At 39.9% G+C, this 26,541-nt stretch overlaps 1 protein-coding gene across 1 annotated transcript in view; it reads left to right on the top strand.

Annotated features, from left to right (window-relative positions):
• The first annotated feature begins 3,526 nt into the window (after positions 1-3,526).
• lamb4 (laminin, beta 4) overlaps positions 3,527-26,541 on the top strand; it is a 37,032-nt gene continuing 14,017 nt past the window's right edge. Inside the window, 21 exon segments of the mRNA XM_076085338.1 lie at positions 3,527-3,548; positions 7,474-7,649; positions 8,934-9,069; positions 9,950-10,023; positions 11,082-11,270; positions 12,876-12,939; positions 13,319-13,533; positions 14,096-14,216; positions 14,355-14,543; positions 15,616-15,771; positions 15,974-16,077; positions 16,668-16,747; positions 17,298-17,502; positions 19,238-19,369; positions 19,499-19,684; positions 21,264-21,376; positions 22,781-22,901; positions 24,772-24,952; positions 25,192-25,335; positions 25,449-25,680; positions 26,509-26,539. Of these exon segments, the coding sequence (XP_075941453.1) occupies positions 3,527-3,548; positions 7,474-7,649; positions 8,934-9,069; positions 9,950-10,023; positions 11,082-11,270; positions 12,876-12,939; positions 13,319-13,533; positions 14,096-14,216; positions 14,355-14,543; positions 15,616-15,771; positions 15,974-16,077; positions 16,668-16,747; positions 17,298-17,502; positions 19,238-19,369; positions 19,499-19,684; positions 21,264-21,376; positions 22,781-22,901; positions 24,772-24,952; positions 25,192-25,335; positions 25,449-25,680; positions 26,509-26,539 (2,871 nt within the window).

The raw sequence follows: 26,541 nt of genomic DNA, 5'->3' as shown, positions 1-26,541 counted from the left end.
ACCACCATCTGGTCCCCTTTGTCTCCACCTTTTCTCCTGCCTCCAGGACCTTGAATGCCAAGGTTAAAAGTAATTTTAAGAGGGTACAGGACCACGTAGAATCCCTTTCGGATTTTAAAATCATAGCAGCGTTTAGAAGAAACAAAAACATAAAAGATCTTCTAGTTCATGCCTCCTTGGGCGGAAAACATAAAAAAGACAAGCACAACAGACACTTTAAAAATATTAAATTCATGGTGAATCAACATACTCACCTGAGTGCACCTGTGTGGCATATGACCAAGCCAGGGTCAATGAATTTGGTGTACTGTATCGAGTGCGTGGTTTGTAAAAAACTGTATATTGGGCAAACCAAGAACAGTTTAATTCTAAGACTGAAGCAACACTTGAACTTGATTGATAAGACGCATAAAGTTACTCACCTGTACGAACATTTCAGACAACATGGGAGGGAAAATCTCCTCATCATGGGGTTGGAGTCAGGATCCTGGTGGTCAGACAGACAGCGACTGGCAAAAGAAAGACAGTGGATTAACAAACTTAACACAGTTTATCCATATGGTCTGAACCAAATTAATTAAAGCCAGTCGCCTAAATAATAAACTTACCCCCTCGGATGAGGGTGGGGAGATCTCTTCCAGGGCACCTGTCAAATACAAAACAAAAAATACAATACAAACCCTTTCTTGAGAAACAAATGTGTTAAGGCTAGAAATGTGTGAGCCCGTGCATTCTGGCTGCCTAAGTGCAGCCAGACTTCTTTATTCCCCTTGCACCTAACCCTAACCCTAACCCTAACCCTAACCCTTTTTTCCCTTTACCTAACCCTAACCCTAACCCTTTCTCTTCCCCCCCCCCGTTTTTGTTCTCCCTTCGCCTTAACGGCTGATGGGGGAAGAGGTCATTGGGCAGTAAGTCTTACACCTTTTTATGGCACTTATCCTTTTAACCCAGTGTTTCCTTACCTTGCCTCACTTTTGGATGGTTTTATTTTTTAAAGCACTTATTTATTTATTTTTTTAAGTTTTAGATGTGTGTGTGTGTATATTTATACTATATGTTTATTTATCCTTTTTTATATTTGTTATATATTCTAGTTATTTATATCTTTTTTATGTTTATTTACATATTTATTAAGGAAACACTGTGTGCGGCTTTGCTTTTATACCTTTATCCCCTTGTTTGGCCGTTTTATGAATTTTATAGGAACCCACACCGGGGGACGGACCTTGGAGACCCTGGAGTTTCTTTCAATGGTCGACTCCCGTTGCCTGTCTTGCCTCTGCTCTGATGTCTTTTTAAACCTTTTACCCATTTTTAACTGATTCTTTTAGAAGGTTGTTTGTTATGGGGGATTTTTAAGCATATTTATGCTGTTTTAAAAGAACACCTGACATCTTTTTAGATAAATATTCCCCTTGTGCCCGTGCCCCCCGTGACCTCCACCAGGTGGTCACGTTTTTACCTAAACCTAACCTCACCCTCACCCTAACCCTAACCCTCTCTCTCTCCCCCTCTCTCTATGTCTCTCTCCCTCTCTATGTCTCTCTCTCTCTCTCTCTCCCTCTCTTTCTATGTCTCTCCCTCTCGCTCTCTCTCTCTCTCTCCCTCTATGTCTCTCTCCCTCTCACTTTCTCTCGTTGATACAAACAGCCTCTGGCTACATTTGTCTCAGGTGTGCTGTTACCTGCCCAGGTGTGTTCATTCTTTTAGTGTGGCAGCAGAAGCAGGTAGGCTCCTATTCACTCTCTTATTTGTTCCAAATGAGACCTGAACCCTGTTGCTAGTCGACTTATGATGATTTATGATGTTGGTAGATTGATAAAGTGTCTTTAATCTTTATTTGACATGTTGGAGGTGTTGCTCTCCACCAACCTGGATTTAATCAGTCGTTTTAACAAAACCTCTCAACCAAATGTAAGCGGATAAACTGAGCTGATGTGTGTTTAGTTTTAATAAGTGTAATCTGTTGGAGTCATAGTGAGACAACATGTTACCGTGGCAATGACAGTGACTGGCTGTAGTAGAAAACAGATCAACTTTCACTTTTCTAAATACAAAGTACTTATTCTGAGGTTGTTAGTTTTCTTGATGTGTGGTGGTAAATCATTGAGTATAATAAAAGTCTTCCACAAGCTGCTAGCTTGAAAGCTGTAAATTCTAACAATAGCTGTGTTTGTTGTTTACTTTTATTATATATTTACGTTCATTATTTATTATTTCACTTTTGGGAGAGTGGCTTTGAAAGGAAGGCCTGAATACACAGGTTGTCAGTGTTGCTGGCTCAGTGACTTTTGGTAGATTTAACAACTTTTGTAGCAGGTGCTGCTAGCTACTTTCATTGAAATAGAGACTGGGCTGAGTTTTTCGCTTGGATTATTTAAAAAATATGGCAAACTCGTGCTACTTTCTCGAGATTACAAACACTAGCTTTAATACTGATTTCTGATATACAAAGGCTGAGTCCCTGCCATTGTTTCAGTCCTACCTGATGGCTGTATTATAGAGGAAATAAAGCAATGAAATAATCTTCAATCTTAGATGGTGTCTTTACATTTTAGATGGTGTCTTTAAATCTTAGATGGTGTCTTTACATCTTAGATGGTGTCTTTAAATCTTAGATGGTGTCTTTAAATCTTAGATGGTGTTTTTAATCCTAGATGGTGTCTTTGATTCTTTGATGGCGTCTTTAACTTAGATGGGGTCTTTAAATCTTAGATGGTATCTTTAAATCTTAGATGGCACAAAGTTAGAATGTTATACACATATTTAACAGCAGAAATACAATAAAACATGAACGTAACACTGCTCACACAATGTTACTGACAGCCTGTTATTCACTAACAGGACCTTCTGCATTGTTTTACATGTCAGCACAGTTTCTATTCTGAGTTTAAGTAGAAACACACTCATTCAGTAAATCACCACAATTACTGCTGAGGCCCAAACATTCCCCTTAAAGTTCATCAGTCCCCGAAGGCTACTGCAAGGGGGGGGTTACTATTATATGTCCTGGTCCAGATCTGGTTTGTGAAAGACAGAAGACATACATTTTGACTCAGGGACTGTCTCAAAGACAAAGATTCTTCACTTTGTGTGTAGTTTGTCTGCAGTTTAATGTGGAGTCATGAAACCACCAGAAGGGAATTCCTGTCCATTGTAAATGTCAACAGTCCCTCACATATGAAGGTCGGGTTGTGGTTTTGATGTTTGTGTTCAGGACTCTAGGTTTGTGTTTTATTTGTTTTGGGAGATAAAACTGAGCTCAGATCAGCCGTCAGACAATAAATTATATATTTAACTCATTATGTGTTTGAATCTTTGTACATGTTTGTGCTCCAGCAGAGAGAGTGAGAGAGTCCTTCAGAGTCCAGCAGAGAGTCCAGCAGAGAGTCCGGCAGAGTCCAGGAGAGAGTCCATGAGAGAGTCCATCAGAGAATCAAGTAGAGTCCATAAGAGTCCATCAGAGAGTCCATCATAGTCCAGCAGAGAGTCCATCAGAGTCCATCAAACATCTCAGCACAACATGATCTTCATCTTCTTCATAGGTGAGTTCAGCTTGTTTAGTCACATTAAGCTGATTGGCACATGAAGCAGTTTGGCTAATTTATTTTCCAAAATAACAACGTGTGATGTCACGATGTTGATGATTCTGTCAAATGTAATCAGTTATAGTTTAAGGTGAACTGATTGTAAAGATCAGACAAGATTTAACATTTAATCAGAGAGGAAATGTATTAATCAAGAAAGAGAGGAGAGGTATTGATACAGTTAGGATGTATCAGGTGTATTGATCCAAGATGGATATATCAGGTGTAATGGTCAAGGATGGATGTATCAGGTTTATTGATCCAGGATGGATATATCAGGTGTAATGGTCAAGGATGGATGTATCGGGTTTATTGATCCAGGATAGAGGGAATCAGATGTATTGATCCACTTAGGACAGGGGTCGGCAACCTTTACTATCCAAAGAGCCATTTCGTTCTATTTTCCACCAAATAAAATTTGTCTGGAGCCGCAAAAGCTATTTGATATCACAGCTGATAAAGCTTTGTATATAGTTATATTATATATATACAAAAACTATAGTTTGTTGTATTTATGAAGTTATAGAACAAGAATAAAGACAATTCTTGACATTTTATTGCTATTTTACCTGTTTGAACAATATCAAACTCTTATGAAGAGGAGAATTTGCTGCAGCAGTTGAGAAATCATCTCCAGCGTGATACTTTTCAGCAAATACTGTGTTTGTTCTGAAAGTGACATTCAACATTACATTGTTTGTACATATCAAGCATACAGTAAGCCAGCATCGTTGGCAGTGAAAGCAAATTAATACGTCCACGCAGAATTAAACTCTATATTTTCCTCCGTGACTTTTATTTTTTGGATTTATCCATTGATAGTTTACAGAGGGCGGGGGTCTGCAATCATGATTAGCCACCTGCAGGGAAAGGCGCTTGACAGGTGTAATAGGATGTGACGCAGATTTTAGTAGACAACATATTAAAACATTTTGATTTAAGGTCAGGTATTACTGACCTTGTTGTCTTTACTAGCAGCTGTTGTCCAGTTAAAGTCTGCATTATTACGGAAGAAGCAGCTGTTATTGGAGCGATTAGCGAGCAGCGTGTCCAGCGGCGTTATCAGACCTACGGAGCGGCCGTCTGAAGTCTTGAGCAACTAATCTACTTCCTGTTTACACCGGCACCCACCCGCATGCCCAGTGTACGTGAATAGTCACGTGATATTCGATTTCAGGCGTTTGAGTATGGACGGAGATCATTTAGAACAGTGGTCTCCAACCTTTTTTGCACCACGGACAGTTTTCATGTAAGACAATATTTTCACGGACCGGCCTTCAAGGTGTGGCGGATAAACACAACGAAATAAAATGATACGATCGGCATGAAAACAAATATAAAATGCATAAAAAAATACAACTCACAATAATGCTGAATCAGTGGGAGCCCTGAGCTTGTTTCTCTGCAACGAGACGGTCCCATCTGGGGGTAATGGGAGACAATGACACCCGAAGTCTGTTCCTTATGTCCAGTCTACTCCGTAATTTAGTTTTGATTGCTGTCACTGCGGAACATCCCGCTTCACAAAGAGGATGTGTGAAATGGAAGCAGGGTTTTCAGCAGGGGCGTCGTTAGGCCTATTTGAGAGGGGGGCTGAAGCCCCCCTCAAATGTTCTTCAGCCCCCCCAAATAATTTGGCATTATTGGCTTTAAAAAAACCAAAAGAAAAAAAAAAGATTTTTATTTTGGTGATGTCATTAAATTAAACTATTGTTTCTCACATGGACAAGTTATTTATAACTCTAACATGCTACATATGTGCGTGCGTTCTGGTTTGTATGTTTTCTCCGCCTTCAAATTACAATCCAATAGCCTATCATCATACTTAACGATATAAAGTTGACACTGTCAGGTCCATTCTCCATCCATTGTGTGCGGTCCCTTTAAGAATTAGGATTTGGGAGTGACGCGGATATGCTTTATTTGAGAAAAGTTCATATTTGTGTTGTCAAATTTCACTATGACCCTCAAATTCTGTCTCTTGTGTTGTCATATACTGAATGCAAGCAAAACTACAGAGCAAAATCACACTCTTTCTGATTGAACTAATCTATGAACTGTCTGAAACAATGGATATCCACGGCCCCAAAACAAATTGCGCGCAAACATGCCTCTCCCCTTGGGGCTAAGCCCCCCCTTTCTTTGAATCCTAGAAACGCCCCTGGTTTTCAGTGCTTTAGTGGCGATCTCAGGATATTCAGCCCAGTGTTGCCAACTTGGCGACTTTCTCGCTAAATCTGGTGACTTTCCAAACCCTCATGGCGACTTTTTTTGTCAAAAGCTACTAGCGACAAATCTAGTTACTTTTTCTGGTGTTGTTTGAGACTTTTCTGGTGTTTTGACTCTGACGTGAAAGCACGTACTGTTCGGCACGCGGGAGCTTCCGTGAGCCCCTCCGCCGCCCCAAAGCACTCAAAAGCAGTTAGTCTCACAGTAGCCCCTCGCGCAGCAGTCCCAGCTACAGAAAGAGGAGACCCACACTCTCCGTGTCCAGACTGCAAATGAATCGCGCATGCGCATGCGCCAAGCCGCCGCTCTCTCCAACAGCGCTCATTACAATTATGCAAATTAGGCGATGATGTCATTTAGCGACTTCTAGGACAGCCAATAGCTACTTTCCTTACTGAGGAGTTGGCAACACTGATTCAGCCTTGATTTTAATCCAAACACCAGCAGAGTTGTTGTCTCAAACATACTTTTAAGGCCACCGTCATTTACAATCTTCAGCAGCTGATCTTCCTCTGTCGACACATATTCTGCAGAGCGGGTTTGGCGCGTCAGAATTACTCCTGATATTTAATTAGACTCCTGATATTGTCTGTTAAATTAAGCTTTCATGTTCTTGGAAGTTGTAGGCTCTTCTTCTGTCTCCTTAGTGGGCCTTTCCTCCTTTGCAAAGAAGCTCTCCAAAAGTTATTTACTCATTTTTGCTAGTTTGCGGGCTTCATTTTTGAGGTAACGTATCACGTGACCGAGACAAGCGTCTTGACATGTGTCAAGAGGCACAGGCGGATGAAATTGCGAGAGAATCCGGTCATTTTTCAAAATAAAACTTCTTTCAGAATCTGATAATCAATAAAACGGAAATAATATAATATTTATTCTTTCTGTGCGGCCCGGTACCAAATGATCCACGGCCCGGTACCTGTCCGCGGACCGGTTGGGGACCACTGATTTAGAAAACGATGCTGAAACGCCATGTGGACGGAGATCGTTTAACAAAAACGTATTAGTGTGGATGTAGACTCAGGGAGCCGCAACAGAGGGGCTGAAGAGCCGCAGGTTGCAGACCCCCGAGTTAGGATGAATCAGGTGTATTGAACCAGGATGGAGGGTATCAGGTGTATTGATGCAGGCAGGCCTTGTCAGGTATGTAGATTCAGGGAGAATCTGTCTGATTTTCTTTGGCATCAAACTCTGTTCTGTCAGCAGATGAAGTGTCTTCAGACATGTAATCACTTGTTGAGCTCTTGGGTAGAATTTTTCTGCTTGTTGTCACTTGATTTTTCCCCTCAGTCTGTTGTATTTAAAAACCTTCCTGTAAATTGTTCTACATACGATATGATATGTAATGATTCTCCACTGAAATCAACTAATTCATCATTGTTTGTTGTAATTTGCAATAAGCTCAAATAAAGTCTTTATTGTGATTCATATAAAAGAAAATCCTCGAATCTGCCTGACGGTATCTTTATAGATTCTCTTTTAGATTCTCAAATATATTCTTGTTACAGCTCTTTCTCGAAGTTCAATGATGTTTCCAAACTATTCATACCACAGATGTCACTATTTCATCATCTGGAAATATTCCTCATGTCTGCTGAAACATTTTGAACAGATTACTTTAAAATGTTATTTTACCTACTGATCTATCCTCCTGCAGTTTTTCTTCCAGTAGCTCAACTCCAGGACCCCCAGGATCGCAATGACCACTGTCCCGGCGGCTCCTGTAATCCCCAGCTCGGTGACTTGATGGTGGGTCGAGCAACTCAACTGTCAGCCTCATCCACCTGTGGACTGGATGGACCACAGAACTATTGCATCATTGGATACCTGGAGGTCAGAGGTCACCTTAAATCATGGGAAGGTTTTTGTCTATAATCAAAGATCAATAAGTTTCTACAGAAGGAAAGAAAAAGACACTAACCCTCTCCGATGAACTCAAACTGTCTCTAATTATTGAATAACAAACTGATATCCAATTGCAAAATCTAGTTTGAGTCCAAATATAAGTAGTGCAACTAGTATAATTAGATGAAGTATGAGTATGTAGTAGCTTTGGAGTATGTTACACAGAAACATATATATATATACGTATATACACACATAAATATGTAGTCGAGCTGAACTTGATGTTCTCTGTCTGAATTTTTTCTGTTCTCTGCTTTCTGTCTGATTGACGCGTCTCTGCCTTGAACTCTGGCTTTCATACTCAAACATGTTCTGATCTGTCACTTTATTATCTCACGCCGCTTTTTTCCACCCTGAGGAACCACTTCTCCTTTTCACTGCATTTTTCCTTCTTTTTCCTCCAACTGCAGTTTCTTTTTCATCTTTTCTTTCTTTACAATCTTTATTCTTTCACAGAAATGCTCCTAACTGTTCTTGGTTTACTTGTGTTCAGGCAGGGTCAAAAAGTCAGTCAAAAAGGCAAACAAATCCTGCTTATTCAGCATTCCAACAATAAGTCATTCACCACTGTGTTGGAAAATAATCTTTTTAACCTCCGGGTGAGAAATAATCGAGATGAGAAAACTCTTAAAATATAAAAACATATTTAATGAACAGACACTTAAATAAAAATTCAGCTGAATGGATAGAGCTCTTTCCCCACGGATGGTTCGGAGGTCTAACAACAATGAATAGACAAAACAGAGTATATATGCGCATTATCTCGTCTCCTCTCCCTTGACCCTCCCCCTCGCAGATGTCGTCCTCCGTCGGCCGCTGCACCCCCCAAGGCCAGGTTCCCAGCCTTTTTGTGGGACGAGGGTTAGGGTTATATGCAGGTTTAAGTGATACAAGTTATAACTAAAAGAACCATATGATAAATTTCCACAACAACCACTTACAGTGTTTTTCATCTTGAGATAATTCTACTTGTTCTAAATGGCAAAGTGTAAATTTTTCAAAATCAGACAGAATAAATCAGAGCTTTGTACTGGTCAATAATCAATAAAGTCAAAGTTAATTTTAGAAAATTGTTAAAAACGAGTCAAGTTGTATTGAAACGGGTCACATAGTCAGATGCTGCTAAAGGAACTGAGACTTCATAATACATTTTATACAATGACGTATTGATAATTATTGATCAGTTTGGTTTAATGTGTCTTTGTCCATCAGGCGGAAAAAAAATGTTTCACATGTGACTCTCATCTGCCATACAATCGCCATGGCAACCCCAACAGCCACCGCATTGAGAACGTCATCACAACCTTCGACCCTGAAAGAAAAATGAAGTGGTGGCAATCTGAAAACGGTGAGTTTAAAATATCATCTGAAAACGGTGAGTTTAAAATATCATCTGAAAACGGTGAGTTTAAAACATCATCTAAAAACGGTGAGTTTAAAACATCTTCTGAAAACGGTGAGTTTAAAACATCATCTGAAACGGTGAGTTTAAAACATCTAAAAACGGTGAGTTTAAAACATCACAAAGGTAAAAACTGTCCAATCAAAGACTTTCTATCTTCTGAACTAAATGTCTCATCTGCAGAACATTTTATTTCCTTTTCTTTGATTGTTTATAACTGTTAAATGTACTTTTGTCACATCGTTGGATATACTAAATATCAAAAGATAATCCTAATATATTTTTTAAAACAGTGAGATTTGCAGTGAAGAGCATCAGGAACTGATCTCCAGTCCGTATGGTGGTGACAGCAAATGTCTGAAATTATATTTAATGTGTTCTGAGATCAATGATTTTCATCTTTTCTATTTTCTAAACAGGAAGCACCCTTTGTTTTTTTCTTCTCCTTTGTGCTGTTTTAGACGTCCATCTGTTTGTTTATATTTGGACTGAAAAATAATAATTAGTTTTCTCCTTCTGTAATGTGGTGGAAGTTAGACTAATACAGAGATATTGTATCATCAGCTTTGGCTGGATGAAGGGCTTAGCATTGATGTTACTGGTTGCTAGTTTGCAGAGCTAATGGTCTCTGAACAGTGTTCACTGTGACTTCTGGGAAATATAGGAGCATTCAAACAGGTTGGAGTATCAATGTAAACAGGAGAATATGTTTGGGTAACCTTCAACATACCATCATCAATAATCATTATATTAATTAGTGATGTAACAAATCGAATAGTTCCATATACAGTACTAATTCGCCTGCATATTGTTGTCTTGTCTGGAGGAGTTCAACAGGTCAGCGTCCGGCTGGATCTGGAGACTGTGTTCCAGTTCAGTCATCTGGTCCTCACCTTCAAGGTAAAACACAAACCTGTTCAGATGAATTATTAATGATCACAGGCAGTTACTCAGCGGCTTTCCTAACTCGGATTGGCTGATGTGATGTCACAGACATTCAGTTTAATTTGCACACAGTTTCTCTTGGATTGTTTGATGCATCCGAACTTTTACTGTACTTTTTCATGATAATCTGAACGTCCTGCTCATGTTATTGATCCTCTTTCTGTTTCTCTGTGAAATAATCAACATTTTGCTGAATCAAAGACCAACATTTCGACATCTTATCTTAATCAGGTGCCAAACAACAATGCTGGATTGAAAATAACTTTCTATACATTTCATTGCTGAAGAGAAATCTGGGGTTGTTCTTATTGTTCTCTATTAATGATGAGTAATGGGCTGCTCTGGCATTACGGAGAGTCTTATATGTTTTAAAACAGACTAACAGAGATTCTTCCAAATTGGGTCCTGATAGAGGGATCCCTCCTCTGTTGCTCTCTGAGGTCAACCCAACCCCTAACCCAACCCCTAACCCTATCGACAAGATGATCAATCTGGGACGGACTGAAGTTAGCATAGGAGTCCTCTGTTAGATTGATACATGATAATGAATTAAATACAGATGGAATCGCTTCTTTAAATTTAGCTACAGCACTATCAGATACACATCTAATGTAGAAACTTTTACCTAATGGCGTATACAATCAAATCTAATAATGAGATAAGCGCAGTAAGGCTATGATTATCGACATCCACATGATTATTAAAATCACCTACAATAATTACTTTATCTGTTTTAAGGACTAAACTTGATAAGAACTCGGACCTGGGGCCCAGTACACTATAATAAATATAATTGGCTGTAGTGTTTTCCAGGTTGGGTGTGAAAGACTAAGATCAAGGCTTTCAAATTAGTTATAATTTAATTTAGGTTTAGGGTTTAATAATAGGATTGAGTCAAAGATGGCTGTTACTACCACTAGAAGGGTTGGGGATGAAAGTGGCTTCCCAGGGAAGCCTTTTTTAAATTGTATGCGTGTATATACAGTCTTCCTGCGTGCTCTCTCTGTTTGCAGAGTTTCCGTCCGGCGGCTATGTTGGTGGAGCGATCAAAAGATTTCGGAAGGAGCTGGAAGGTTTTTCGTTACTTTGCAGAAGATTGTTCGCTTTGGTTCCCTTCTGTTTCCAACCAGCCAGCCGACAGCATCGACGACATTGTGTGTGACAGCAGATACTCTGGATCAGATCCGTCCACCGATGGAGAGGTAACACATTTAACAAATTTTTATTTAATTCAAGTCCAATTTATACATATAGCCCAACATAACAAATCACAAATTTGCCTCAGGGGCTTTACAATCTGTCTTTTACAATTCAGCCCTCGCTTTGGAGAAGGAAAAAATCCTTAATTTTCAATCCGTCTAATTGGATCCGTATTTGGAGGTCGAAAAAGCCTCAGTTGGGTCAACTAATGGTCAGAATAGTCTAATCTTAGCATATGAAATCAAAAACCGCCCAAATCGGGACATGTCAGGCAACAGCTGGAGATGTCCTTAGTCTGTGTCCCTCAACTAATTAGTGCTTGGAAATTTTTCCCACTAAAAGTATTTGAGGTGGATGGTAGAGTCCCATCCAAGGACACTAATATAATATTGAGAACTACTTTAGATGATGCCTTTTCTTTAGCTCTACTCTGCTTTTAAGGTCATGGAGTGACATCTAACAACATGATTTTGGGAGCTCTAGACCCTTGGTAAGACCCTTAAAGTTATCCCTAAGTGGGTTGAGGTTGATGATATAAAGTTATTTCTAGTGGACAGATTCTCCATTTCAAATTAATTTATATTCAAACATTATGGGTGTTACGTTAGGCTGCTGCTCAGGCTTCTGAGCAGCTAGAGAGCTCAATTTTGCAACATTCTTGTCCACCCTAGGAAAGTGTCCCTACAATTTGGAAGCTTTAAAAAAAGTAATTCCAGACTCCTTTTCCCCCCCAAATTAATCAGACTTCTGATGTCCTATGATCGGTCGCCAGAACAACCAGATACTCTAACTTTGGAGTAGCAACTCTCTTTGGGTCAATATCAAGCACCTAATGTTTGGTGGTTCTAGGTGCTCTGCAAAAATGTTGCTCCATCTTCACACCTCTTAAGCTGTGTCAAGTCTAGTTTAGACACCCTTCATGAAAATTGGTGATTTTGGACAAAGTTGCAGAACAGAATATATGACCTTAATTGGATAAACGTCAAAAAAGGCCAAAAACGGTCAATTCCTAATCGAACAGCGTAAAATCAATGATCGACCGTAGACCCGTTTGGACCCTGTGTCGTCAAATGTTGGCTCACTGTGCATATTTTGGTGCATATCCTGTGAAAAATTACAAAGTGCATGAAGTGGACAAAAAAGTTCCCCAAACACACCATGGATCACAAAGTGGACAAAAAGGTTCCCAAAATGAACACAGCGGTCCAAAAATGATTATGTTTTCCACCAATTAGACCAATAGTCACTCCTGCCACCTATGGGCCCCGTCTACTCGGCACACCTGGTGTCCAATGGCATGGCCCAATGCATTGCCATTGGACATCCTCTGAGGTATTAATGAGATGCATTTCAGTTCTATGGCAGAAACTCCCTAGAAAATGTCTCCATAAAGTGGAGGTTTACCACATCAGCTCTTATCAAACCAGAGACTACAAAGTTCTTCACAATTAAGAATAAACTCACATTACTACACACAAGACACATTACATTACAGTTACGTTTGTACTGCTCGTTGGCTTCTTTTATGAGCAGATTATGTTACGAAAATACCTTTTTTGTGTTTACAAATGTGTTTTATATTCAAAAAGGTTTACTTTGTCCAACAGGTAGTGCTGAAAGCTCTAGATCCTATCTTTGAATTAGGAAACCCGTACGCACCGAATATCCAAGGTGAGTTGACATTTAAACAGGAGAATAGTGCTCTCTGAATGGTGGTCAGCAGTGTATTGAAACCATAATATTTAAATAGTATGAAAATAACATTTTAACATTTTTATATTAGACAAAGAACAAACAACATATTAAACATATGAATATGTTCATATCAGACAAAAAGAAGAACATATTAAACATTTAAACATGTTTGTATCAGACAAAAAGAAGAACAAATTAAACATATGAATATGTTTATATCAGACAAAAATAACATATTAAACATTTAAATGTCTTCATATCAGACACAGAAAGAAGAACATAACAAACAATGAAATATGTTCATATCAGACAGAGAAAGAAGTTCATATTAAACATTAAAACATTTCATTCACAGATCTCATCACTTTGACAAATATACGTGTTAACTTCACTCGTCTCTTCACGTTGGGCGACACTCTGCTGGGACGAAGACGCAGGAACCCTCAGGACAAATATTACTACGCTCTTTACAACATGGTGGTTAGAGGTAGCTGCTTCTGTAACGGACATGCCAGCCAGTGTACGCCTGTGGACGGAGGACGAGGGGATGTCTTCACTCAGGCTGGCATGGTATGGGCAAGAAGTAGCTCTGATCAGTTCTGAACTGGTTTGGGTCAGTTTGGCTGACCCGTGTCCCCCTTAGGCAGCATGATGTCATAACATGTGATCAACAAGGTGAAAAGTTTGTGTCCCTGCTTTCTGACTGCAGGGGGGGCTCCAGGAGAACAGCAGGGAGATGGGGAGTAAAATCTAAAAATGCATGTTATTCATTAGAATCAGATCATTTATCTCGAATATTATACATCATCATTGATTTATTATCAGTGAGTTTTCTGATCAGAAGATAGATCCGACGTCAGGTCGTTTGCTGAAGGCTGTGAGCTGGCCTCGGAGCTTGGAGCCGTTGATCGTCCTGAGTGAACTGGTTTACATGAAAGGATGCAGGCACTTCAGTGTCCAGTGTGAACCATCAGTCTGTATTTTCTCTGACAAAATCACTTCACCCCTGTCAGAGTGACTTTAGAATTACATGTTTTGAGACGTCTCTCGTCAGATTAATGTCTGAAACCAAATGTCCGCTGTTGTTGGAGCAGTTCACAGATGAGAAAAGAGATTTCTTTCTATTCTTCAGGTTCACGGTCGATGTGTTTGTCAGCACAATACAGCCGGAGAGAACTGTGAGAGATGTCAGGACTTTCACCACGACTCCCCCTGGAGGCCTGGAGGGGAAAACACAGCCAACACCTGCAGAAGTAAAAGCTGAACCATTCTGTGTTCATACAAAACATGAAGCAGGCAGCATAACATTTGTTCTGTTGGAATAAGGATGAGGGTTATTATTCATCTTTGTTAGTTTGTAATCATGTCCCTGTATTTTGTGTCTCTCTCAGGATGCAACTGTAACAGTCACTCAGACTCTTGTCACTTTGATGCCATTCGTTTTGAAGCGACAGGCGGGCTGAGTGGCGGCGTGTGTGAAGACTGCCGCCATGATAGGATGGGGTCTCAGTGTGAACGATGTCGGCCTTTTCTGTATCAAGATCCACAGAGAGCGACGGACGACCCATATGCCTGCATACGTACACTTCAACTGTTTTCATTTATTTACTCTGACGTGTGAATTCACAATTAGACACATTTTAAAATCCACATTAAATAACATCTATACCTGAAAAACATCAATAACCAAATGTATAATATGTTCTGTGTTATTGGATATGGCAAGAAACACAATTTTAATTGAACCAAAAAATAAATGTATGCTCGACATGAACCCACAACACGAGGAATAAACGTCTGATTCTCCAAAACATTTACAGAGATTCACCAGCTGAGTTTCCAATTACGTGTTTAATGCACATTATTTAGTTATAATAGTATTAGAATTTCGTATAATTAAGTGTCACATTAGAGCTGTATGGTAGTGTTGAGAAAAAAAGATTTGACGCTTGCTTGAAAAATAACTGATGCGTTAAATGATTCATGGAAAAGTCTTTGCAGTCTATGCAGGACAAGGATTTCTATCCTACATTTGCCGAATTTACAACAAGGCATGATTAATTAAGAATTTTTTGTGGACAGCGTTACACAAAGTGTATAAAGATTCTCACAAGTCTTCCAACTGGAAGTAACTATGGCCACTGTAACTATGGATGTGGTTACCTGTTCTTTTTACTGAACAAACATAATAAGTCTAACGTGGGTTAGACTCTCCCGATGCCCCCTTCTACAAAATAAGAAAAAAGGAAAACAAAATCCGAGACTCAGTCCACCCTTTCCTCTTATCACAGCTGATCATTATCAGATTAATAACAATAGTTCAAAAAAAATGTTACATCCATTCATAAGTCAAAGGAATATATTTGGATCACATAAATATATTAGCAAATTGAAAGAATATGATTTGTAATCAGAACAAAAAATAAGTCTCCAACAATGGATCTGTGAAAGGGAGGAATGACGTCTCTGTCCTTGTTGCTCCTCTTCAAACCCTGACGTGATGAAGAAAAGAGAACGAGCCAGTGATTTTACAGTCGGAGTCATGGTCAGGAATTTTGTCGGAACTTAGGTTATCTGTAGTGACAATATGTAGTGACTGTATATTCATAGCTATATTCATATTGTATATTCATACATGTTCTTATGTTCCAGCATGTGACTGCGACCCAGCGGGTTCGGAGGGAGGTGGTTTGTGTCACGCTCTGAGCGGCAGATGTGTCTGTAAAGAAAACGTGGAGGGTCGACGCTGCGATCAATGCAAATATGGCTCCTTCAATCTGAGACAGGACGACCCCGTCGGCTGTCAGGGTGTGAAATATTATATCTAATTTGTCCTGTTAGAGCTTTTTTTATAAACATATAGCAGTGAAGCAGATAAGTTTCATGCTTCCTCCTAAAGTATGTATGACAACAAATATGAGAGGAAGCTGATGCTTTGATTCTTCTTATAGAAACGTTGATGCAGATGTGTTCATCATATCTGTCTGATATATGTGTGTGTTTGTTTTAGTGTGCAGGTGCCATGTTTTGGGAAGTGTTGGGTCATGTGATCAGCTGACAGGAAGTTGTGAATGTGTCCATTTGGCCAGCGGTCCTCTGTGTGATCGATGTCTGGTAGGTTTGATCTTTAAGAATCGGTGCCTAGAATACAATGTGCCTCTTTAGTGACCTCTGGTGGCCGCTGGGGAAAACTACACAAATCTGTATGTTTGTGAGTGAACCAACAGGACTTTTGATTAAGATTCAGCTCCATTGATCACCGTGAATATAGGAAGCCATTTCTACAGAGAGGTCAACACTACGGGTCAAATAGATTCGCTCAAGGGTGTGGGCTTCTTGGTATTCATCCATTCATTCATTTGACAGGGACAATGCACAGCTTTATATCTGAACCAGATTTAGCTATAAGCTAATTTACATCCGTAGTTCATGGGCAGGAACCAGAGAACACAATTACAAAGAGCACATATTCACAACACAACAACAACATTAAGGTGGTGATGGATGCAGGCCAGAGTTCACCAGAGTGTATGGTATACCAATTAAAGACTTTCTCTCAGTATACTGATTGTTGACTGATTATCTCTCCACATATAAATACAGTAAAGCTACTGAACAACAAGAACATTGGACAGCATACAAGTGAAGACAATAATCAGATATTGGTTGCCATTTGAATGCTTTTGTATCTGTTTTCTGGTCAGCCAGGTTTCTGGGGTTTGGGAAACTCATTGCTCAGATGTTCACCCTGTGACTGTGATGTTGGAGGCGCTCACAGCACCAAGTATGTTTCCTCTGTCTTCATTTTGCTTTTAGAATATTTAGAGTCTGAATCCGCTTTCATACAACAAGTTGATGAGTGAATATATGAAGATGAAGAGAAACTAGAAAAACCATCTTGCAATGGGATCATACCATTGGGACAGGGCCGTAAAGTGGAGGGGTCTCTTCCCCACTTCCTAATCCCATACTTCTTGGGCGTTTGCTCGGGCCACACCCATCTTCATTTTATTATCAGCTACACATCTACAAAGTTTGGTGACTGCATCTTGTACAGTTGTGGCGCTATCACAGTGACAATTTCTGTCTCCAGACAGAAATATAAAGTGTCACTCACTGACTTACAAGGTTAAAATACGACAACTGTCACCGACACATCTGGGAAAAAAGTACTAACTTCAACATTTACATGTTTAGGACACAATATAAATTGGTGTATATATTGTATTCATCAGTTTCACTCCTTTATACATAACTGAACACAACTTCAGTTGGACAAGTTAACATCCAGAGAGCAGAGACTGACAGTGGTGTTGGACTTCCCGTCTCCTCAGGTGTTCTCCGGAGGATGGACAGTGTCACTGTTTACCTAACATGGTGGGTCAGCGTTGCTCTGACCCCGCCCCCGGCTACTTCCTGCCTCCACTAGACTACTTCCTGTATGAGGCGGAGCTCGCCGCACCACTGCATAGAGGAAGCTCTTCTTCTCCTTCTACTACTCTTCCTCCTTCACAGTCATCTCCTTCTTCTTCTTCTCTGGTGTGTAACGATAAGTAAATGTGACAGTATCAGTGTGAATACTGGCAATAATATCCATCAGCAAAAGCATCTGTACATATATATACACATACAGGTGCTGGTCATATAATTGGAATATCATCAAAAAGTTGATTTATTTCACTAATTCCATTCAAAAAGTGAAACTTGTCTATTATATTCATTCATTACACACAGATTGATATATTTCAAATGTTTATTTCTTTTAATTTTGATGATTATAACTGACAACTAAGGAAAATCCCAAATTCAGTATCTCAGAAAATTAGAATATTACTTAAGACCAATACAAAGAAAGGATTTTTAGAAATCTTGGCCAACTGAAAAGTATGAACATGAAAAGTATGAGCATGTACAGCACTCAATACTTAGTTGGGGCTCCTTTTGCCTGAATTACTGCAGCAATGCGGCGTGGAGTCGATCAGTCTGTGGCACTGCTCAGGTGTTATGAGAGCCCAGGTTGCTCTGATAGTGGCCTTCAGCTCTTCTGCATTGTTGGGTCTGGCATTTCGCATCATCCTCTTCACAATACCCCATAGATTTTCTATGGGGTTAAGGTCAGGCGAGTTTGCTGGCCAATTAAGAACAGGGATACCATGGTCCTTAAACCAGGTACTGGTTGCTTTGGCACTGTGTGCAGGTGCCAAGTCCTGTTGGAAAATGAAATCTGCATCTCCATAAAGTTGGTCAGCAGCAGGAAGCATGAAGTGCTCTAAAACTTCCTGGTATACGGCTGCGTTGACCTTGGACCTCAGAAAACACAGTGGACCAACACCAGCAGATGACATGGCACCCCAAACCATCACTGACTGTGGAAACTTTACACTGGACCTCAAGCAACGTGGATTGTGTGTCTCTCCTCTCTTCCTCCAGACTCTGGGACCCTGATTTCCAAAGGAAATGCAAAATTGACTTTCATCAGAGAACATAACTTTGGACCACTCGGCAGCAGTCCAGTCCTTTTTGTCTTTAGCCCAGGCGAGACGCTTCTGACGCTGTCTGTTGTTCAAGAGTGGCTTGACACAAGGAATGCGACAGCTGAAACCCATGTCTTGCATACGTCTGTGCGTAGTGGTTCTTGAAGCACTGACTCCAGCTGCAGTCCACTCTTTCTGAATCTCCCCCACATTTTTGAATCGGTTTTGTTTCACAATCCTCTCCAGGGTGCGGTTATCCCTATTGCTTGTACACTTTTTTCTACCACATCTTTTCCTTCCCTTCGCCTCTCTATTAATGTGCTTGGACACAGAGCTCTGTGAACAGCCAGCCTCTTTTGCAATGACCTTTTGTGTCTTGCCCTCCTTGTGCAAGGTGTCAATGGTCGTCTTTTGGACAACTGTCAAGTCAGCAGTCTTCCCCATGATTGTGTAGCCTACAGAACTAGACTGAGAGACCATTTAAAGGCCTTTGCAGGTGTTTAGAGTTAATTAGCTGATTAGAGTGTGGCACCGGGTGTCTTCAATATTGAACTTTTTCACAATATTCTAATTTTCTGAGATACTGAATTTGGGATTTTCCTTAGTTGTCAGTTATAATCATCAAAATTAAAAGAAATAAACATTTGAAATATATCAGTCTGTGTGTAATGAATGAATATAATAGACAAGTTTCACTTTTTGAATGGAATTAGTGAAATAAATCAACTTTTTGATGATATTCTAATTATATGACCAGCACCTGTATATACACATATAATAATGTGTGTTTGTATTTTCAGTTGGACCCGGTTGTTTTACCTCAGTGTGAGAAGTATTACAGAGAGCAGGGTTACGACTTTAAGTTCTCGAACGGAAGAGTCGTTCTGGTTCGGAGGACTCGAGACCTCTCCAGCCGGTGGAGACGGGGACAGGTGGGACGTTTGATTAATTTCCTGTTGCACTTTTGTTTTGACCAATTGCGGGGCCCAGTTGGACCTTTCAGCCAATCACATTGTCCTCCTTCGCCCTGAGTATAACTGATATTGGTTTCCGTTCTGCAGCAGAACAGCCTCCCTCTGGACCCGGGTCACGCCCTGCAGATCGTTCCCCGTCAGAGGAAAGATCAGCCCATCACCTGGACCGGCCTGGGATTGGTCAGAGTGTTGGATGGGGCGGGGCTTAGATTCACTGTGGACAACCTCCCATCATCGATGGATTACCAGCTGGTTATTCGTTATGAGTCAGAGGTAAAGAGAACAGTCAGGGTCCTGGTCCTTTTTCTAGTCCTGAATTTGGTCTGAATTTGTAAAGACCAGGGGTCTCATTAAAAAAATACACTGCGTAGAGACCAGACTTATTTTTTGTGTATTTACTCTTATATATAATATATATTATTTATATAACTTAATATTTACAGCTGTGCCAATTAAACCCACATCTCTCTCCTGCAGCTCAGCACAGACCATGACCTGTTTAACTGAAGTTGGTTCAGAAGATGTTTTACGTGTTAATGTTAATTTAATGAGCTCCACAATCACAAAAATCCTTTCAAACTGATCATCAAGAACATAAACAACAAAAGAGCAATTAATTCAAATTAATTTTCTGTCCAACAAAGTTCTGAGGGATGGGAATGAGTGTCAAGAGGGAAGAGAGAAGGCTTTCATCTCATGATTATGGATCTTCATGTGTCTGTCACATTCATGAGAGAAAAAAACGATTCCGATACAGACGTTTTTCAGCAGGTTAAAACCTGAACATGTTTACTGAAGATTTCACTTGAGATAGACTCTCCAATACAACCTCAGTGATTCTCTGCAGGACTCAAGTATTTGATAGAAACTCTCAAACATACCTGCGAACAAAAGTGCTAGAAGAAGGAACAGACTTTTATTCATAATGAGGGGCAAGTTAATGGAGGTTTGGCAGAGGTGTTGATCTGTGATGAGCTCATGTCAGGCTGTCAGCTTGTTTTGAAGTGTAAGCGGTACTATAAAATTAAACTTCACCTGCATTGTAAGGTTTTTGCAGAAAATAAAGGGCTGGACCCAAATGCAGGGAGACGCGGGAAATGGAGGGTTGGATAATTGTGGGTTTAATTGTAACAAAAAAGTATTCAACACAAAAACGTGTGAATCACAAGTCCATTACATTACAGTCCTTTAGCACATGCTTTTTTCCAAAGCGACTTACAATTCAGATTCTATCACACCGTAGGCTCAGCTACAGGAGACATTTTGGGGTTAAGTGTCTTGCTCACGGACACATCGACATGCGACTAGCAGAGCCGGGGATCGAACCGCCGACCATCTGATTGAAGGACGGCCCTGCGCTCCACTTAGCCACAGTCACCTAAAAATCCAAAGAAACAGGGAACACGGCAAAGGGGAGCAGACAGGAAACGTTCCGGGAGGAAATGGCAGACAGACGACAGACGGACCAGGTTACACCAAAGACGAACGAACACTGAGCCAAGGGACACACAGGGTTTAAAAACACAAGGAAGGTGCAGGTGATTAGACACAGCAGGTTTCAATTAAGGGTGGGGCAGACAATCACGAGAGGAACAGACAGCGGCAGAAAGTGAAGTGAAGCAGACTGAGGAGGTGCAGGTGATTGAACGCAGCAGTGTCTAATTAGGGGAAGGGCAGACCCTCACAGGGGTAAGACAGACAAAGGCAGGAAATAAAGTACAAGACACAGAACATCTCAATAAAACAGAACATATAACTAAATCAAAACAGAAATCGTGACATGCATGATGACTTTTATTTTCTGTGACTCCTTTCTTCCTGTATTGTAACGTCAGCTGATCTTCCTCTGCAGTCTCCGTCTGATTGGCTGGCTTCAGTCAGCATCGTCGCATTGTCACTGGGCGACGGTGGCTGCAGCAGTGACCCAACAGGAAGTAAAAGTCTGATTCTTCCTGGAAACTCTAGGTGAGACAAAGTCAGTAAACAACAAAGTCTGTTTATTGAAAGCCGCTTTGGTGAAATAAGTTAATCCTGAGATCAGGGAAAGTTCCAGAAAGAGAGGTAACTGAACATTTGTGTCTGTTGCCATGGTAACTGAACCTAACCTGTAACAAACCCAGAGTTTCTCTCCACCTTCTCCTTCTTACAGAGACAGACACTGTTTTATTTCGTCATTCGGTCCGAATCAATGGTATCCTCTGTATTTTACATACTATATCCTGGTTAGATATCAGTTTGTTACATTTCTTTGAACATTCAAATATTACCATCACTACCACCAACATTAACAAGCCAAATTCCTTGTATGTCTAACATAAGGATAAGGATAAGGATAAGGATGTTTATTGTCATCGTACGAACATACAACGAAATTGAGTTGGCGACTCATCAGTACAGCAGCAACAGTTAAAAAGTGTATAAAAACATTAAGACAAGACGATTTACATACTTACATACTTGGTAATAAACTGTTTCTAATTCTGATGACAAAGAGTCAAGTCAAGATTGTGAACAAATGTAAAAATGTAGTTTGGTAAATGATGAACTAATGGACAATACTGAATAAAACTTAATTTTGTTAACTTATTGACCCTTTTCCCCTCTTTGACTCAGGCTGTTGTTGAAAGATAAATGTGGACAGTCCATACATAGCTTATATGCATCAATGTCTCCTTACACTGGATTGGAGGCTGTGTCTTTTGTTTACCTGTCGCGACGGTGAATCATACAATCAAGATCCATTCATGAATGTTTTTTTTCATTCACCACACACAAGCTGAACAAACTCAGATCAGCTGTTCTGGGTTAGTTAACTGAGAGTTCAGGGTTAGTTAACTAAGAGTTCAGGGTTAGTTAACTCAGAATTCAGGGTTAGTCAACCCAGAGTTCAGGGTTAGTTAACTCAGAGTTCAGGGTTAGTTAACTCAGGGTTAGTTAACTCAGAATTCAGGGTTAGTCAACCCAGAGTTCAGTTTTAGGTCAACCCAGAGTTCAGGGTTACTTAACTGAGAGTTCAGGGTTAGTTAACTCAGAGTTCAGTGTTAGTTAATTCAGAGTTCAGGGATAGGCTCAGAGTTTGTTAAATCTGCTCTCTGAAACAAGGCCCACAATAAATTGTCTTAAAGTCGCAGACATAAAATATCGTAGACTGCTTCCTCTTTTGTTTCTGGCAGACAGCAGGTATTATTCACATATGGACCACTAGAGATCGCTGTCAGGTTAAAGTCATCTTGTACCAATGATTATTGATTACAAGTCATATATTGGATGAGATTAACAATTAAAAAATTGTTTGTCTGTTTAAGTTTTTGATACCGTCGTCGATTGATAGTTATTTATCTGTTTGTTTGTTTGTCTGTTTGTCTCCAGAGGTAGTATTTTGCACTCTCCAGTGTGTCTGAACACAGCCAGTCGGTACTTTGTGGACGTCGTCTTTAACAAACAGCCCGGATCAGATGGCTTCTCCAGCTCACACATACATATTGACTCGGTGAGTAAGTCTTCATCTCTTCAGCTGACAATAATAGCTAAGCAGCAGTCAGAGATGCTCACACGTTATTTTTTGCATGCCCAAGTCAAGTCTCAAGTCTTTCACGGGCAATTTTTTTAAAATCTGGATCCCCATTAACTGACGCCTTGGCAACAGCTTCCTGTGGTTCACAGAAAGTACAAGACATAATGCATACAATACATGACATAAGACATACAGTTAAAATAAAATAATACAGTGAATTACAAAGTACAGTCAGATACTTCGATGTATAGTATCAGTACAGACCATATCCATGATAATTTGGTCATTGCATTCATAATCTTCAAAGAAGGATCAGGAGTCAATAAAGATTCAGTTATATTATATGTGGCCTTAAGTGTGTCTTTTATCACTATTTAATTGTTTCATTTTTAAGTTATATGAGGACGTAGTGACTTCCAAGCCAATATTAAACGGTAGATAACTGTGCATTTGAGGAAGTTTGTTCTAAACTAGCATTCCTTGTGGGATGTCTGTTGCATGTGTTTTTTATTTGGTTGAAGAAATATTCAGGAGTCTGATTAAATACTTAATTTCTGGAAAGCATGAGGAGGCTGTAGTGGAGTTTAATTTCAACTGATAATCAGCAGAGGCGAGATTGCATGTATTCTATATTTGTTCTCATTGAGTACTGGAGTGTCAATCTGGCAGCACGGTTTTTAACTAGTTGTAGTTTATTTATGTCTTTCTTTGCTGCTGCTGACCATACGACTGGACAATACTCTGGAGTATTGCTAGTGACAAAAGACCAAGGACTGTAATACCTGACAAATAATTAAGGATGTTAAATAAGTGGAGCACTTTCTAGCCATTGCTATGCCCCTTCCAATTTTAGTCACAATGCTGTCAATATGCTCAGACCACAACATTTGTCCATCCAACATTACACCCAGTAATTTGATCCTCTTGACCTGCTCTATTCCAATCTCTTTCATTGATAGATAAGGCTGTGGGTCACCACTAAGCATACTCCAGGAGAAAAAAACAATACTTTTAGTTTTGGAAATGTTCAGGGATAGATTGTTAATTTCCACCCAATCAGCCACTCTCTAGATCCTCATTCAGGATGGTTACATGTTCAGGATGGTTTTGGTTGAAGCAGTGCTATACAGTGTTGGGTCATCTGCATACATTACTCTGTTGGCATTCTCAATTGCTAGAGGCAGATCATTTGTGAAAATCCTTGTGGAACTCCACAACTGATGCATCTGCAGCCTGATAATTTATAATTATACACCTTGTTCTGTGCTAACAAATATATATTTTAAATTGAAAAAAATGTAGTCGAAATTTGAACATCTTATATTTGCAATTTCACATAATTATATTTTTATAAATTAAATTACTGTGCTAAAGGTTTCTGCCAGTTCCCTAAACAGTCACTCAGTGACTTCACAATGGGTGTTTTTCAATTAGGAAAAGCCTTTGTCTTGTTTTTGTCAGCTTTTTGTTGATTTGTAACAAGGTAGGAACTTGAAACAATACTGTTCCAACTGAGGAAAATTTGTGATTAATGATTTTGGGCAACACAAATAAAACTGATTTGAATTGAAATCACTCTGAATGCGACATAAGTGTGACTCAAGGCCAACTTGAGTCCCTACAGCAGGTGTGTCAGTGTTTGCATATCTCCAGATTGTGAAGCGATATACATGCAGCAGTACATACAGAAATGCTCCATTAACAAGGTGGAGTGCCTTTATAACTTTTCTAACATCAAAAACACAATAACAAATTTGGAAGTGTCTGTCTAACTAAAATAAAAGAAATGGTTTTAGATGCTGCCTTCAATATTATGTACTGAATTATGTACTTTGTGTATTCTTAGATGGGTCTGATTCCCAGCATCGAGGCTGTCCAAGATTTCTGCTTCCAGAGTGACCTTGACTCTTTCCGCCGCTTTAACTGCATTGGATTGGCTGTTGAGCTCGGTCCACAGGAGTCGCTCCGGGAAGTCTGTGAGGGACTCATAAAGAGCATGTCAGCAGGAATACACAACGGAGCTGTTCGTAAGTAGTTCAACACATATACACACAACAGAGCTGATCATAAGTAGTTCAACACATATATACACAACAGAGCTGTTCATAAGTAGTTCAACACATATACACACAACAGAGCTGATCATAAGTAGTTGAACACATATATACACAACAGAGCTGTTCAGGTTCAAGATTTTTTGTAATTCCTTTTTTTATGTTTTCCTCAACCTCCTGTCGTTTTGTTTATATCTGTGTGCTGTTCTCAGTTTGCAGATGTAACGTTGTCGGCTCTCTCGGACTATCCTGCAGTAAACTGGAAGGTGTCTGTGAATGTAAACCCAACGTGATTGGCCGTTGCTGTGATACATGTGCACCAGTGACGTTTGGTTTCGGACCCGATGGCTGCAAACGTAAGGAAGTCTAACAACCACAATGCAAAAACACGAGAATTCTTGTGTATCATTTTAAAACAAGTTAATCACAATCAGTGTTTGATGATATTTCTCTTCCTTTTTGTTTGCAGCATGTGAGTGTGACCTGCGTGGTTCGGTGTCAGAGCTTTGCGATCAGACCAGAGGTCAATGTATGTGTCGTTCAGCGGTAACGGGTCGACGTTGTGATCGCTGTCAGACAGCATTCTGGGGTTTCCCTTTCTGTCGACCCTGTCAATGTAACGAGCTGTCGGAAGTGTGCGATGAACAAACCGGAGAGTGCCTGAACTGCAGGGAGCACACCACCGGACCAATGTGTGAAAGGTCAAGTATTTATACATATTTATTGATGTAACTAGTATAATATATCTACAGATGTGTAACACAGGCCGCACTTTGACAGGTAATGTTTGTAATAATATATCTATCAACATCTAAAAGGCCACACTGTGACAGGTTACATATCATGATACTGTATATCTATACACAATAATATATCTATAAATAATAATAATAATAATACATTTTATTTGTATAATGCTTTAAAAGTTACTTAAAGACACTTTACATGGTAAAAAACAGAAACAACTTATTACACATATTACAGTCCTTCAATCAGAAGATCGGCGCTTTGATCCCCGGCTCCTCTAGTCCATGTCAATGTGTCCTTGGGCAAGCCACTTAAACCCAAGTCTTGGGATTGGGTGTGAATGATGAGTTAGTTCTGATGGTCATGTGGCACCTTGCCATCAGTGTATGAATGTGTGTGAATGAATAGATAGGCGCTATAAACGTAGAAGTCCATTTACCATTTTCCATATCATGGCCACACTGTGGAATGGTGCATCTGTCAACATCTGTCGTGTATTTGTGTGGATCTATGTTGCATAGAGTTGTACATGTTTCATTCCAACAGGTAAGAATAAACACCTACGACGACTATCTTCCTACTGGCGTAACTTCAGAAATATTTTGAATATTAAGATCTGTTATTTCATTAGTTCATATATTTCCAAATCTTTTAAACTGTATCCTCTCGATATTTTACTCTGACAATATCATATGTTCTAACATGTTGGAGAATGTTTCAGTATATGCAGACAGCCCTGTAGATGCTCTGGTTCTGATGACAATTCTGTGTTGCTGATGCAGGTGTGTGGAGGGTTACTATGGTAACCCTGTCTC

The sequence above is a fragment of the Anarhichas minor genome, unplaced genomic scaffold (assembly GCF_050575085.1).
Source record: "Anarhichas minor isolate MPS153535 unplaced genomic scaffold, ASM5057508v1 ptg000151l, whole genome shotgun sequence".
NCBI lineage: Eukaryota > Metazoa > Chordata > Actinopteri > Perciformes > Anarhichadidae > Anarhichas > Anarhichas minor.
The sequence above is the reverse complement of the archived record's forward strand: the minus strand, read 5'-3'. Positions and strand labels throughout refer to the sequence as shown.